Raw genomic sequence first — 17,036 nt, 5'->3', positions numbered from 1 at the left:
AAAGCCCAGTCAATTACAATGCAATTTAGTCAGTATTCATCCTGGTGGAATTTTCAAGGTCACAAGAGTCATCACATCCCACCATCTTGTAAAGTTTCTGTGTAACTTCTGCTTCATAATAACAAAGCGTATCCCTATACTTAAGACTGTGTGGTGAACTGGGTTATTACAGAGGGTCATAATTAGGTCAAGAACAAAGGTAGTATTGAAATTGAAATATAGTTTACTTACAGCAGAAAGTCTCGGTACATCACACTTGTTGTGACAGAATTTATATTGGATTTATTCATTAGAAAATTTGCAGTAAAACCACTGCCTGTGTAGGTGTGATAGGATCATTGCTGTCAAAGACGTAGGTAGAAATAGCAGTGGACACAATAAGCTGAGGGCGGTTAAAACATCATTTGAAAGCAAAATCTTCATGTCAGAGAGGCCAAACTAAATATTCTCCTGTATATTAACGTAAAGTACAATGACACCATATGTACTTTTAAGCTGCTTTCAGAATTTGGACCTCCAACATACATTCCCCCATTTTGTTTGACCCTCACAAAAACAAACACATCCAACTTAAAACATGTACCAGAGTCATAGAGACTCAAAATGAAAAATTAAAGGAGGTAACCTTATGAATAAACAGCAACAATTTAGAGCTCATCATCCCTTTTTTTCTTTGTTTCTTTTTCTGTTAAGTTTTGCCACTTAATCAAAAGGCAAGATTGGTTTCAATTATCATACATCTACCTAGAGACTCTCCGTTGTTAATTTCCTCAGTCTAGCACAATAGTTCTCAAACGCGAGTATGTGAAAGAATTACCATAATGGGTTCGCACACACAAAACCATGTGTATTATACTATAGGGGTTATTTAAAGGATTTCCTAGGGTAATTTTAACTCTGGACAACTTTTGTTGCAAGTGCTGACTTCAGAAGCTAACCGGGGAGGTTCCACTTGCCCTTACTTATTTCTGAGAATTATTAACACATTTCCCCAGAATCCATAAAATAGATCTTTTGACATAATTATAAACACATTTGCAGACATAAATTTTCTGAAAGCTCATACTGTACCAGAGTGTAATTTTTCTCTTATTTAATATTTGATTTTGGTTGTAAGTTTCCCCCAGAATTTTTATCATATAATAATTGTTTTTAAGCATCTTCCCTCGGTCTTCTTTCTCTATCAGTGAAGAGAGAAATACTCAACAATGAATTATGGACTAGATTAAAGCTAACAGTTCTGAAGTTTTTGTCTTATAACTTGATCTGGACAATATATTAATGGCCAAACTGTATTTTTTCCCCCCAACACCAGCCTTATTGAGGTATGGTTGTATTTCTTGAACTATAAATAAAAACAGGCAAAGTATTTTACCTCTGACATTTCTTTTGTTCTTAAAACCCACTATTATTTACCAATAACTACCAAAACTGCTCATGACTTGTTTTATCTTTATATATGCCTCTGCAGAGTTTTGTAAGAATCACTATTGCTGCTTTCTCTGTGCATTTTTGGTGATGTGCACAAAGTTATTTTTCAAAGATAAATCTAATGTCCTTACTTTTTAAATTTTAGCCAGCAGGGTGCCAGGAGACCAGCTTATGTCCAAGGTGAAGATTAGGGATTTTGATTTCTAGAAATGGAATCCATCTCTGCCAATCTTTGCCAGTCTCTACACATATTCCACATGTATGGAAAATAATTTTTTTTGAAGAGTGGCTATTTTTTTATTTTTTTGAGTATAGTCAACACATAATATTACATTAGTTTCAGGTGTACAACACAGTGACTCAACACCAGTGCTCTGTTCACCACAAGTGTAGCTCCCATCTGTCACCATACAATGCTATTAGAGTATCATTCACTCTACTCCCTATGCTGTGCCTTTTCTCCTTGTGACTTACTCCTTCCATAACTGGAAGCCTGTTTCTCTCACTCCCTTCTGGCGACCATCAGTTTGTTCTCTGGAAAGCTGATTTTCTTTAAGGCTTTTCCCTTTTCGTTTTCTCTGTCATTTCAGTTACCTTATTGTGCTAGTAATTAGGGCAAGATAAAGAAGTATTTCTGGTATATTCTTTTTATTAAAAATTAAATTATTTCTGGGAGCAATGCTTAGACCTTTCTATCATTATAACATCGTGTTGGCCAATTCTGTTATTTTTTCAGATAATAGAACAGAATAGACTGTAGAGATTTTCTATTTCTAATCTCATTGGACAGAAAAAGAAAATGACATCCAGAGAATATTAATGATTTGACCATTTCATGACAGAAAGGATAAGAATCCAAGTTTCAAGGCTCTCAACCAGTGTTTTTTCCAGGGCACTGGTTTAGGCTTTTGAATACTTCTTTAGCCTATGATTGTGATTTTCAAAAGTGATGAATGAGCATACATTGGGATGAAAGAAGTAAATACTAGAATTTGTTTATAGTTGTCTTATCCCATCCTTTTAAAATAAACTTCTTTTTTTAATCCGACATAGAATACACAAATAATAATTGAAAAATGTAAAGGCTAAATGCAATGGAGGGGAAGAACTGCTATGATATATTTTCAAAATTAAATTAAGGGATGCCTGGATGGCTCAATTGGTTGAAATGTCTGACTCTTGGTTTTAGCCCAGGTCATGATCTCAGGGTCATGAGATTGAGCCCCATGTTGGGCTCCAAACTCAGTGCAAGTAGGATTCTTTCCCTCTGCCCCTCCCTATGCTCCCTCTCTCTAAATGAAATAAATCTTTTTTAATTTTTTAAATATTTTAAATATTAAAAATAATAAATATTAAAAAGCCTTTACTAGATATTTCATAGAAATCTGTGTAGACCTAAATTCTCTGAACTCAGGGGCTGTGTTGATCACCAGTGAGTTCTGTCAGCAGTGAAATGTCTGGCATAAAACAAGAGTGTGATATCTATTTGTATAATGAATACAACCTAATGGGGACTGGTTCACTGCAATTTTGTGTGTATATGTTTGCCTTTGAGGTCAGTACATATTGTTTTCTGTTATGTATGCCATACCTAGAACTAAAGAAATGGTAAGTAATCAGAACAATATGTGTGTTTATTTTTAAGATTTATTATGTTAGCAGTTGTGACTTTAATGGATTTCCTACATTGAGTCTCTATTGAAAATTTTGAAGGCTTTTCAACTGTCCTGATTGTCTACAAAGCAAATGTATAGGACAATAATTGCTTGCTGACCTTTTCTTGCTATTCTCCCTCCATTGTGTCCTTTAAATCTGGAACCTTCCTTTCTGTTATATTGTGCATCCTAGCCAAACAAAACAAAACAAAAAAAACAGATCATGCTATCAGTTTAGCTCTACTTAGAATTATCTTGACTCAGCTCTCTTTATATGTATCTTATTTACCTTGGAATATTTCAAGAAATACTACTACTAGAGAATTATCTGTATTTATTGTAGAATTTTCATGGAAGATTGTTTCCATTATATTTCTCAGCATCCCCCTGGAAAAATATCTCTGTAAAACAATTATTTTTTTAATATAATTTTAGATATGAGTAGGAAATTTAATGTAACAAAGATCAAAACCATGGTTTGGTATTAGAAGTGGGACAGGGAATCATTAGAAACTATCATTTAGTCTTTATTTTTGTATCATAAAAATGAATTAAAATAAAAAATATTTTAGGACACTAAAATATATTTCAGCAGTCTGGCATTATAAAAACTCATCAAGAACATCAAATTCTGTGTTTTCATAGGATTAGGTACTTAATGGAAATATTTCAAATGGCTATCAACCTATAATTGTACTTACCTACTAAAATCTTACTCTACTTTGCAAAATAATTATATTTCCCAGCAATAATTATATATCCATAATTACAAAACAAATTATTTAAATTTATTACCATGCATGAGAAAAGTTGGCATTGTTGAAAACTCTCATGTTCCAGATTTTACTTTTAATGCACATCTTCTTATCTGTCACTCTGTTACAACTTTTAGCTTATGGTATCTTTTTAGCAAGAAACATAATACACTTTAATAGTTTATCTTATATCTTCATAGAACTTAATAATTTTTTAATTGAGCCAACATTTACCATGAGCTTGAAAGAATTAGGAAGCTTTTATTCTTATTTTATAGAGACAGATACTGAAATGCTAAGTAACCTGCTGTTGCAAAATAATTTGTGTTGAATTGGGACAACCTAATCCTCTTATTCCTTTTCCAGAGTTTGAGTTTGACTAGGTGTCCGAACCTGATCTTAATATAAATAGAAGACCTTAAGAAATATTTTATTAATAAATAAATAAATATTTATTAAATACCTTCTTGGGTATTTTACATAGAGTTGACCATTGAAACATGAGGGTTAGAAGCACCAACCACCACCCCCCACAGTTGAAAATCCATGTGTAACTTTTGACTCCTCAAAAACTTAACTACTGATAGCCTACAGTTGACCCAAAGCCTTGCCAATACTATAAACAGTTGATTAACACATATTTTGTATGTAATATGTATTATAGACTGTATTCTGAGAATAAAGGAAGCTAGGAGAAAGACAATGCTATTAAGCAAATCATAAGGAAGAGAAAAAGGCATTTGCAGTGCTGTATTGTGTTTAAGGGTGAAAGACTGCATTTAAGTGGCTGCATGCTATTCAAACCTGTGTTGTTCAAAGTTCAACTTGTATATTAAATATGCGAATGAAAAGGAAAATGTGCTATAATGCAAATAGATGATGCAACAGCTGATTTTCTTTCCCCCTGGATTGTGGGAAATATAAGACATCAAGTGATTTAATTGCACATTTGACCTCATTGTTTCCTAAAGGAAAAAATATATATATTCTTGCCCCTGAAATGTGGAAATTTCTCATCTTTCCAATGCTGTGTATAATTTGAGCTCTTTCCCAGCAGTTCGTGATATCATGTTTCCTTTAATAATCTCTGCTTTCATAATTAAAGCCCTAATTATCATCATCATCGTCGTCATTGTAGTCATCATCATGACCAGCATTATCATTATTTGGAGCAGAGGAGATACAGGGTGTTGGTACAGCCTCACACCTTTTTTATAGCTTAAAAGCTAGAAAATATGCTCTTTGAATGTTTGTCATGTTTATGTAATCAGTACCTACATTGCCAAGGCTTATTGAAAACAGCTGGGTGCCTGCTGCCTGCCTCCCCCTTTGTTGGAACTGTTGCCAGAACAGGTAGTCAAAAATGGAAAGTAAGGGAAAATTCAGGCATCTGGGGTGTCTCTCAGGAAAGCAGCTGTGGCTTCCTTAGGAAGCAGTCATTGTTTCCCATCAGCCAAGACTCTGTATACCCTTGGGTCCAGTTCTGGCATGGCTGGCCTAGTAGGATGCAGTTTATGACTTAGGACTTACGCGAGAAACCGTTTGGGCAGTCCCATCTCTGGCAGAACTTTGAGAGAAATCCCCCAAGCTGCAGGCCATATGTGGGCTATTGGCCTTCTATTTAGCCTACTCTGGGAGGTTCCCATTTACTGGGGTTCTAATCATCCCTTTGACACAAGTAAAAACAATACAAAGATCTTCTCAAAACATATCCTTCCAAGATATACTGTCGTGTTTTTAAAACCAGACATCACTATTATTTCTGTAAACGTGGCGTTTTTTTTCCTGAAAATAAACTCATTTTTAAGAGACTTCCTTTGTTTCCTAGGTAGTAGACAATACAAAGAATTCTTTTTAACAGCCCACAGCAAGTCCTGGACTAGCAGTGTTGAGTGGTATTCTGCATTTGTAAACAAATGGTCTTTCAGATATAGATTTTTGTACATCAAGTATTAAAACTTGTTATGCAAGTGAAAAATGTAGGCTTTTTCTTTTTTTTTTCTTTCTTTCTTTTTTTTTTTTTTTTGAAGACATAGGCTCTTGATTGATACCAGAGAGATGCCAGGAGTGGGCCTTCGGTATGTACAATACCCTGAAAATCAATCTGCTGTGATGAGATTATTTGGCAAGAACCACCACTCATTTACCATGAAAATGGCATTTTGGCAGACTACGGTTGAATATTTTTCTTGATAATTTTTGTGAAAACAGAGTTCTGATTTTAGGATGTGAATGCTTTAAATTTCAGTAGTCAGAAATAAAAGGGGATTAAAAAGGTGTAGTACTTTGAATTTTAGATTAAATATCATGTTTTTCATCATTACAGTGAGTTCTGTTAGGACACACTTAAGGACTGTGATTGGTCCAGCAACATTTTATTCAAAAATCTTCAGTTTCAAAATACACCGGGTAGGAAGCAAACAGTTGTGTGCCAATGTTAGGCATACTCAGGAAAACTAAACGAAATTTTAGTTGTAGCTAAAATTTATTTGCAGAAATAGGCAAGTTAAAAAAATGAATGAATTTTTGAATTCACTGAACTCTGAACTATCTTCTATTCTTTTAAAAAGTATGGTAATAGTTTTTAGGAAAAGGGATCGGGTTATTTACAATGCTTTGCCCATGACTAATTTTAATATATAAAAATGTCTCAAGTAAACTAGGTAATGTTCATTGAGTGCCATATTTTTCCTACTCTTGTTTTATTCCCAACTTTATAAAAACTAAAAGAAACTATCCTTAAAATGTTTCACTGCTCTGATATTTTTTTCATTCTCACACCCATGAAAAGTAAAGAATGGGAGGCTCCATGGTAAGTGCAAGAGGAAGATTATGACTATAAACAGATGCTTTTCATAATGTACACCTTTCCTAAAGTATTTTTCCAACAGAGTGGTCAACATTCAACCTAAAATTCATTCTCACCAGTGATACTTGGTCCTTTATTATTTGACCTTATTGTAACTTTCTCTCCATGTCTCCATACTGGTTTTTATCCTACAATTCAAAATAGGGAGTTCTTAAAAACATCTTACCCTTCTACGTTGAGTATTTTGATGATTAGAAAAATACTGCCAGACTTCACTTTTGACAAGGCACATATTCCCATGATTCTATAGATATAAATCATGACTAATTAACTTTGGTTCTTTCTTTAATTTTTCTCTATGCTTTAATTGTGGTAAGTTTGACCTTTTCTTACAATGATGATCCCTTTGAGATTCTTCAAGCTGGGGGAAAAAATGACCTGGGAAGAACTGGGAAGGAAGCCTGGATATCTAGATTATACATATTAAAATATTTAGAAATCAACATAAATTGAAGATGTATCATTGTACACAAAGAAAAGCAAGAATGTAGTAAGAGATTAAAGGCAATTTTAAAATCTCTATTACGGGGTAGTCATACCCTCAGAACAATTGTTGTTAGTATTGGACAATTTTAAAATCCTGTATCTATAAAGACACTTTATTCATAACTTTGAATTCAAAAATGAAAAATCCACAGATGTTTTTGAGAAATGTAGCATCTATTTTCACTTTATGCTAATTACAGTTTATACAATTTTGACCAGATGGGTTTGCAAGCATGGTAGCTAATTAATGACAACTGTCTTCAAGGATATTCTCTGAATTCTAGGTAGGTCTTGAAGACCTCTAAGTGATCTCTAACGTTCTTATTATGTTTTTGGTTTTCAGATGTTATCATGATAGCTCAAGTGTGGTATAGAGGAACAATAGGACATTGTATAGGGGTATTGTTGAAAAGGATATATACTTTCTTGAGCTGTTTAGACTTTCAGAAGTGAATAAATTATTGTACATAATAGGAGATAATCATCTCTGGGGAACTGAAAATGGTTCCATGAAGATTCTGTATTTGTTATTTAAATTAACTTAGTGCTTTTTTGTCTCAAATTATTAGAGGCTGTTGCCCCCACTGAGTAGTAAAATAATGAAATACCTAATTTTTTAGGTTTCAGAATTCAGCTTAATTATTTAAAACTTTTGTTCCAATGTTTATGTTTATTTTCTTTTAAAAGAAAACATACCATGATCATGGTATGTTTAATATATTATCTTGTTTGAAAATTAATATCAGAGCACATGTAATGATTGAGAAAAATATATATTCATTTTAAATAAGACTTTGGTATCATGGACATTCACATAAACTTTCTTTTATAGTGTTTTCCCTCACTTAGGAATTTCAATATATATTTAAAAATAAACATAAAACAATAATACCTGATTTACATCTTGATAGTAGTAAATCTGAAAGGAGCACATATTAACTCTAACAGTGATTGTATCTGCTTTGAATAGGGTACAGAAATAAACACAGAGAGAGAACACAAGACTTCCAAGTAATTGTTGCAGTGCCTGGAAATTATTTGTCTTAAGCCTTTTGTCGATTTGTCTGTATATTACCCTTAGTTTTTTAGTCATATATAGAATATACTAGAGAAAAAATCCATAATTCCCCATTTCCTTTGGGTTGGCATTTGTTAAACTGTATCCTTGAAAAAGTCTAAGGAAAAAATGTATTATTACCTAATATCTTTCGGATGTTTTCACTTCAGAAGGACTTTCAGTCCATTTGGCTCCAATTTCTAGTCTAGTTCTGTTTGTGTTTGTCTCTTGCATTAATAAGAAATGGAGATATTTTGTAGCAATTCAGGTTTGAACTCTCTTTAAGTTCTTGTCTATTTATCTGTACAGCAGACAGTTGTCATCCCTTAAAAATCAAAATATTATGTTAAAAAGTATATTTAACAAGGAATTGGTTTTGTTTTTCTCCAAATAATTTGGTAGAAACTTCTGTATGTGTAATGTGTTGTTCTTAAAACAAATTGTTGCTGTTGTTTTTGGTGTAGTTGTGATAAATGGCCAATCAGCTGTTATTATATAAACCTCACTGATGTCAGAGAAATAATTTTTAGGTTAAAAATATACTCTTCTGGGGCGCCTGGGTGGCTCAGTGGGTTGAGCCGCGGCCTTCGGCTCAGGTCATGATCTCAGGGTCCTGGGATCGAGTCCCGCATCAGGCTCCCTGCTGAGCAGGGAGCCTGCTTCCTTCTCTCTCTCTCTGCCTGCCTCTCAGTGTACTTGTGGTTTCTCTCTGTCAGATAAATAAATAAAATCTAAAAAAAAAAAAAAAATATATATATATATATATATATATATATATATATATACTCTTCCTTTTATAGGCAAGATATGATATGTTAGGCATAAAAAATTAGTATATCCATTCCAGGAGAATTTAGGAAATCTATACAAAAGTCTGAATTTGGCTGAAAATATATGCAATGAAATAGGCGGTAATATTCTTTTTAATTATTTGAAAGTAACTAAGTCTCAAATCTTCACAAAAAATGCTATTTATAGTTAAAGTATTCCACATTTCTTCCTTGTCAAGGTAGAATTTATCAAGAAACTATACGCACCATTTACAAAATGACTTAGCTTTTCTAACTTGCCTTTTTTTTAAGTGATTTAGTGTACATAATTATATTGCTCCTGTGAATAAGCATAAAATCAAATGAGACTTTCTCTCTCAGTGTGCTCTATTTCAGTATTTGTCACAATAAATCCATGTATGAGAATCAAAATCTATTTCAGCTATTTCAGAGATTTAGTTTCTCCTGTGGGTATTTTTCATGCACTTTATTCAAAACTTCCATTTTGTTTGCCAGTATACTGAAGGTTAAATCATTTGAGATGTATGGGGTATTGCTAGCCAGTTCTAATGGAAATTATCTACTACCTAAGACGCTATTTTATTTGTGCCTCAGGTCATTTATTAATCCATAGAAGTAGGTGGATTCAAACCAACAGAGTCAGATTATGGATATAGGTGTAAGAACAATCCACCAGCTTTGTAACTTGAGAGACAGCAGATTGAGGAGATGTCACATGCACATAAATACCTCCTCTGATACTATTCTGTCTCCCTTAAGATTTGATATCTGATTTATTAGTAGATCCATATGTAATAAGGCCTCTTAAAACATAGACATAACAGGGAAGAGCAGCAGAATAAAATATCCGTTCCCACTGGTGTTTTAATATGGATTAGTGGCTCAGATTAGCCACCTGTCAATTGATGCACATTTTTGGAAAGGGGTGGAGGAAATGGGGAGAGCATCTGCACAGGCCAAAGTTCAGGCATCAGAGTCTAGGGGCCTGGGAAGTCAAGGAAATAGCCTGAAGACAAGGGCCACTAATGATGTGTTAGCTCAAGCAGAGCTTGACACTAAGAGTGAACTTCCTCTGTTTCATATTTTGAATCCAGCTGTTAAAATCTTGGGACTTGCCCAGACCTAGGATAAAATAAGTGTTCATTGAGTTTGTACATATCCAGAAACATTGTATCTCTGATTAGAGAAGAATATTGGGGAAAAAAAAATCTGCTTTCATTGCCATTTATTCTTACACTGGCCCAAGTAGTATTTCGTCTGTCTTCCTTGAACAAATACTTGGTTGGGAAATATGTTAATGAAAAATCTTTTTCAAATGATGCATTTAATCTAATCAATTATGGTGAACCAAAATGAATAAGTTGATACAAAAACCAAGAGAAGTTTCAGACAAAAGAAAAATCTAAAATGGAATGACTGCAATTAATAATCAACTGGTTTTATTGAGTCCACATTAAATAATTAAATAATTTTCTTGCTTAAAATTTTATGTGACTATACATTTAGGTCTAGTATATATATATAATACATATTATATATATATATATACATATTATATATTATATATACTATACATATTATACATTATATATATAACAATATTATACATATTATATATTATATATATATAACACATATACATTCAAACTATAAGAACAAATCTATTTTTTCCTACTTAACTATTTTCTAATGGAATCGAATAAGTATTTTAGGGTTGTACATATTTTGAGAAGGACATATTCATTGTATTAATTTTTATGATTTTATGTCATTCTGGATTTCATTATATATAAAAACTCTAGTTTATTAAAATGTTGATTGTGAAAAGTGTCAGACACCTAGAAGTTACTGACTCAAAAAAATCATTAGGCAAGGACAGTGGGTTATAAAAAAAAAAGGAAATGATTCCCTACTGATCTACATATTCACTGAACTGATTCCCTAGGATGTGCAGTTAGGTTTTCTGGGAGATGCTATGTAAACAAACACAAAAAAAAACATATCCCAGCTCTGATACCTAGTAGTTTTGTGATTTCTTGGTAAACCCCATAAATTCTAAGTTCCCATCACCACATGAATAAATTGGGCCCAATCTATCAAGGTTTGTAATAAGCATTAAACATTATAATCCAATAAGGCACCTAGGACAATGGTTAGTTTAAGCAAGGGTCTCACTGCGCATTTACATTGAACCTAAACTGGACTCCTGTGCTTCCTCAGTTTTTCATTCCATCTTTTTAAAGAGATAATATATAGGGACAAACAGGCAAACAAAACAGAGAAATAAAATAAAACTACAAACTGTCCAACATTGCATCTTTTTCTGTAAGAAGCTAAATGCATTTTAGATCACCAGAAAAGGCAACGTGTCTTAGTTAGGGATGGATCCTTAAGGAAATAGGACTTGAATTATAGTTTCAAAAGCAGAAAGATTTAATTGTGAAGTTGTGGATTAACAACAAAGGCATGAACTGAACTGTGATTTTTTTTTTCTTTCTCTTGTTAAATCAGAAGTTCTTACTATATCTGGGATCCCAGATGAAAGAATGGGTAGTCTAGTGGGTAGGGAGTAGGGAAGAGGAGAATCGTGAGACCCTAGCAAAATTTTACAAATAATTCAGTGGTTTCATTCTCCCTAGCCTTCACTTAGGAATCCTTGTGACCCTAAACACTAAATTCAAAATTAATAAAAATTTCAGTTGCCAAATATATTTCAGGTTCCTCTACCTTGCACAACACAAGGTATCAGTTAGTTGCTCAATGAATATTAAGGATATGAATGGGACTACTTATACTGATAATATGCATTTATCATCTCTGCTGAAAGTTGTCTTTGCAGCTAGTCCTCTGTCAACATTACCCATCTTCATAAAGTAATGCAATTCACCACACGAAGGGCCTCCATAAATACTCCCCACCTTGGTATTATTTTCCTTGGCACCATCATGAGAAATCCCATGAGGTCATTTTTCTTGAATTACAGTCAAAAGAAACAAAATCAAAACCAGCCTTTAAATATATTGTATTTGATTTCTGAGGCAACTCCATAATGTTAATATTATTCTTGACTTCTGCTTCAATATAACTGTACATTTTATTTTTGATATTTTTTTAATATTGTGCATATTATAGGCTGAAACGAATGAATGTATTTGAAGAAAACTGCAGACTGGCTAATGTGAAGGATAATGGATTTTTAGAAAGAACCATAAGATTCATATAAAACTGAACAACCCACCAGTGAAAATGAAATATCAGTGTTTAGGGAGGTGGTGGTGGTGGTGATGGTGTTTTGTTTTCATATTCAGGCTTTCATAGCAAAATAGTCACAGTTCAAGGATGGCTGCATGGCTCAGTTAGTTGAGCATCTGCCTTCGGATCAGGTCATGATCCCAGAATCCTGGGATCAAGTCCTGCATTGGGCTCCTTGCTCAGCAGGGATCCTGCTTCTCTCTCTGCCTACTGCTTTCCCCGCTTGTGCATGTGCTTGCGCGCGTGCTCTCTCTCTCTCTCTCTCTCTCTCTGATAAATAAATAAATAAATAAATATCTTTTTAAAAAAACACAGTTCACGCTATTTTCTTTCTTTTTTCTTAAAGAGTCTATTTATTTATTTGACAGAGAGAGAGGGAACACAATCGGGGGTAGTGGGAGAGAGAGAAGCAGACTCCCCTGCTGAGCAGGGAGTGGATGCTGGGCTCGATCCCAGAACCCTGGAATCATGACCTGAGCCAAAGGCAGATGCTTAATGACTGAGTTACCGGATGCCCCTATGCTATTTTCTTTATACTGATGGCTGGCCTCAGCTAATGCCCATGGCTTCTCCCCAGCCCATCACCCAAAAATGTTCCTCAAGCCTCCATCTAATTACTTAAATATACTCCTTTGTATATTTTTGTGGATTTTTCAGGAATGGTGATCTTCCTGGGGTGAAGACCTGATCATATTTTAGTAGTTGGGAAAGGTTTGCACAATTAAAAAACATATGGAGAAACACTTGCACAGCTATCTTGATAACCCCATTTGTGTGGGCATTACTCTTTTCCATCATCATACCAGTAATACTTAAAATGGAAATCGTAAAAACAATTTTAGAGTTAAATTTTAGTGCATAGGTAAGAGTAAAGGAATGGTTTGGCTTAGAAGGGCTCTGAGGCATAAAGATCATGACTAATGCTTGGATTTTACCTCAAGAGAAGATATATGTATAATGGCATTATGGTGTTTAGATTATGCATGATAAAAATTTCTACAACTATGAATTCATATGAGAATGATTGAATGATCATTCTTGCTAGGATCATCAGAAATCAAGAGTTTTATCTGGTTAATTTGGGATGACTTATTGTGAATATGTGATGTTACTTGAAAGCAAAAAAGTAAACTCAATGAAGTCTGCTGGCTGCTTATTATGACTTACCTATGTCATCAATTCAAAAGAGAATTTTTTAGTACTTTTTTTATATCTCATAAGATCAACAGACTGAGAAGATAAGTCAGCAGTGGTGTTTAACCTTTACTTCATGTTGGGTAAAGTTCATAACATGTTAGATCACATTGCCCCAGAGAGGAATGATTCTTTCTAATGTTTTTATTTCTCCTTTTCCAAATGCTTTTTAAACTGTATAAACAGTGAGATCATTTCATACAGTACATTCTACATCCAGTATGCCCAGATGCCACAAGAAAGTTCTGTCTCATTCCGTATCTAACTTTCATGGTCCCATCCCTAGAAATGTCCCAGATTTGGGAGTATAAAAAATAAAAGCAACAACACCAAAACTTTTTACTCCCACTGCTGTCTCCAATGTGATGCTTTTTAAATTATGTTGGCTAAATTGTCAGTGAACAATTGCTAAATTCAATTTGATTAATTTAACTGTCTAAAATGTTTATGTTCTTTTTCCCCCACAAAGATATTTTTAACTCAGTTGAGCAAAAGTATTGATTCCATTTTAATTGTTTTTCCTCTTTGTATTTTATTTCTTCAGATTTTTTTTCCCGTCTGCATTGCTTTCTGGGGAGTTAGAAGCATGAAACTTGCCTCCGGCCCTTGGAAATAAGTTTGTATTCAATTCTTTTGTTTTAATCAGTTGCCCACAACCACAGTATATTGTGATTGCCTCATATAATCATATAATGATTATATGAACCATTTCTTTAATGAAAGGTAATTATGCTTATTTACTTATGCTTGCTTTTCATATCTGTTGCTTTCTATTAAAATTAAAGTCAGCTGCAGTTACTTTCTTTTATTGCTAGGGTTGAAAAAAAGTAATTTCAAATACAATAATGTTGTATTTACTGGTGGTGTCTAAGCCAAAGTGTATAAGAAAAGGAAGGGAAAAAATGTAAAAAGAATGAAGATTTAATTTGCATTTTTGACAGCTTCTGTATGTTAAAATTGTGCTTAGATAAATATTTGTTCTCATAAAAATGTGTTACATAAGTTGTCTGCGTAAGTCTATATTTACCTTTGAAAACCATATAACCTAAGGAGCTACATTCTGAAAAAGACATGACTGAAATGAAAATGAATAGGATTTGTCAAAATATGTGTATTCAACAGTTAATACCTATGTCCGATATGTCTGACCTATTTGTCTTGGCAATTTGAAGAGCACACAGTACAGTTATCCCCTGCTTTTCAAAGCTTGTGTTAGGCTGCACTTTTATGCATTACGAAAGACCTACAATCGTACCAGTTTTCACTACCTGGAAGAAACTTTCACTTTCTTCAGATCTTTCAGAAACCTGTAATTTCAGAAACCTGCAATTCCACAGTACAGGTTTCCCCTGTTACCTGAAATAGAGACTTCTTATGAAATCTTTCCTAAGCCAAAATGGTCTAAGGTGAAGAAGTAATTACTACAAATTTATATAGAAAGATTTTGAGCAGTCTCAAAGTTTTTCTGGTACCTTAAAACTCATCTTGCTAATGGGTGAAGAATATAAATGGGAATAAAGCAGAGATGCTCGGAGACACCGTTCGCAGTTATGGCAGCTTGGGGCTAAGATGCTGAGTGTAGTTCCCTAGGAAGGAGCTTGACCTGGCTCCTCTCACTGCCTGAGATGTGTGTGACCTCTAGAACTGCTCATTGCAAAACAAACACTGAATGCTATTTTTGTTTTTCACCTTTTTTCGCAGAAGCAAAAAATCCCTTCTTGTTCTTATTGGTTAGGGTTAGGCCTTATAAGGCCAGTAATATTTAGGTCTTTCATAAAACTGAGGTGTCTTAATTAATCCATAATTTCAAAAACTGGGAGATACCTGTATTTTAAATTGTCACAATAATGTTAATAAACCTAAATAAATTTGTCCAAGTGTTGTGTGGACATTATTCATTGGGATTGTAAAAATCTGCTGAGTATTTTATTAGGTAGGAACTGAATGAAGTAGGATACACTTCAAAATGTATCCAATAAGAAGTAGGATACACTTCAAAATGGCGGGAGGGGTTGAAAATTGTAGGAATATTTTTCTTCCCTTCTTGCAATAGTTCTTAGGTTTAAAGGCACAGTTTAAGTACAACAGGCCACCCTTATCCAGAGTTTCATTTTCCATGGTTTCAGTTACCTACACTCAACTGTGGTCTGGAAACAGATGTTCCCCCTTCTGATGTACCATCAGAAGGTCAGAAGTAGCCAAACACTGCATCACAGTGCCTTGCCATTTGCCTCTCTTCATCTCATCAGCTAGGCATTTCATCTGCTCACATCATCACAAGGAGAAGGGTAAGTACGGTATAATCAGATATTTGAAGAGACAACGTTCACACAACTTTTATCACACTATATTGCTAACATTGTTCTACTTATTATTAGTTGTTATTGTTAATCTATTACTCTGCCTAGTTTATAAATTCAACTTTAGCATGGGCTTGTGTGTATAAGAAAAAGCATAGTATGTATAGGGCTTGGTACTCATTTGTGGTTTCGGGCATCCACTGGGAGTCTTGAAATGATAAAGGCAGGGGGGACTACTGTAATCACAATTATAAGCATGAAAACAATGCTGTTCTTCATTGAGCTTTGCCTCTATTCATCTCCAGGTTTAAGATATGATCGGCTAGTCAATCTCATCTTTAATGAATGAATGAATGAGTGAGTTGATAAAGTGTGTTATTTGTGCTCTGAACAAAGAGAAATGTAAAACTGTGAGAAGAATCAGACAGCAGGTGTCTATGTGGACTCATGATACAAAATCGAAACACATTTGGTTTTCAAACTGGTGAAGCAGAGGAAGACCAAATTTTGCACGATGAAACAACACATTATATCTCAAACGTCAGAAGGAGAGACTTGGCTTTGCTTCATTCATCTTTTTAAACTTCTTAATTTAACACAGAGCAAATACTTAAGCCCATAACAAACATTAAGCCTTACTTTGGTTCCTTACCAACCATTTGTGCTGGACTTGACATCTATAGAACCAAGTCAAAGCAGGGAGCCCTCTGCTGGCTTAAAATTGCTAAATTTATAGCATAAAAAATTCTGAGTAGTCATATTTTACCTCCTAAAGACAGTCTATAGGTTACATCCTCAAGGAATGGCAAAGAAAAGAGAGGCTTCACAAATCTTTAGGTAAGTTTTTAGTGTATCAGAATAGTTTGTTGAGTAATGTATAAATACATATGTATGCTTGATTATATATGAGTCTATAGGAGTGATCTAAAAATGGAAATAATTCAAAAACTATAAGAGATAACTTCTGTGGTGAAGTTCAGTTTTCTTAAAATAAAATGCAAATTTATCCATTCCCTCTTTTCTCTCTTAGTCACCCTCACCATCATTATAAATCCTTTTTTTTTTTTTTTTAAGAAATGCAGACATTTTCAAGCTACAAGTTTTCCAGATAAGTAGTGTTCCCAGGGTCTGTATGTGTTAACTGGGGCACTTTATTCTTCACCTTCAACCTTGCTAATTTTCCAGTCCAGTTTTCTCTGGCTGAGAACTAATACATGATGACAGATCATATAACTGCTAAAAATGT

General features: G+C 33.9%; 1 protein-coding gene across 2 annotated transcripts in view; it reads left to right on the top strand.

Annotated features, from left to right (window-relative positions):
- AGMO (alkylglycerol monooxygenase) overlaps positions 1–15,362 on the top strand; it is a 358,966-nt gene extending 343,604 nt beyond the window's left edge. For both annotated transcript variants that reach the window (XM_059171270.1, XM_059171268.1), the window contains one exon: positions 14,035–15,362. In XM_059171270.1, the coding sequence (XP_059027253.1) occupies positions 14,035–14,106 (72 nt within the window). In that variant the 3' untranslated portion in view covers positions 14,107–15,362. The remainder of the gene's footprint in view (positions 1–14,034) is intronic.
- Positions 15,363–17,036: the final 1,674 nt, after the last annotated feature.

The sequence above is a fragment of the Mustela lutreola genome, chromosome 4 (assembly GCF_030435805.1).
Source record: "Mustela lutreola isolate mMusLut2 chromosome 4, mMusLut2.pri, whole genome shotgun sequence".
Classification (NCBI taxonomy): domain Eukaryota; kingdom Metazoa; phylum Chordata; class Mammalia; order Carnivora; family Mustelidae; genus Mustela; species Mustela lutreola.
The sequence above is the reverse complement of the archived record's forward strand: the minus strand, read 5'-3'. Positions and strand labels throughout refer to the sequence as shown.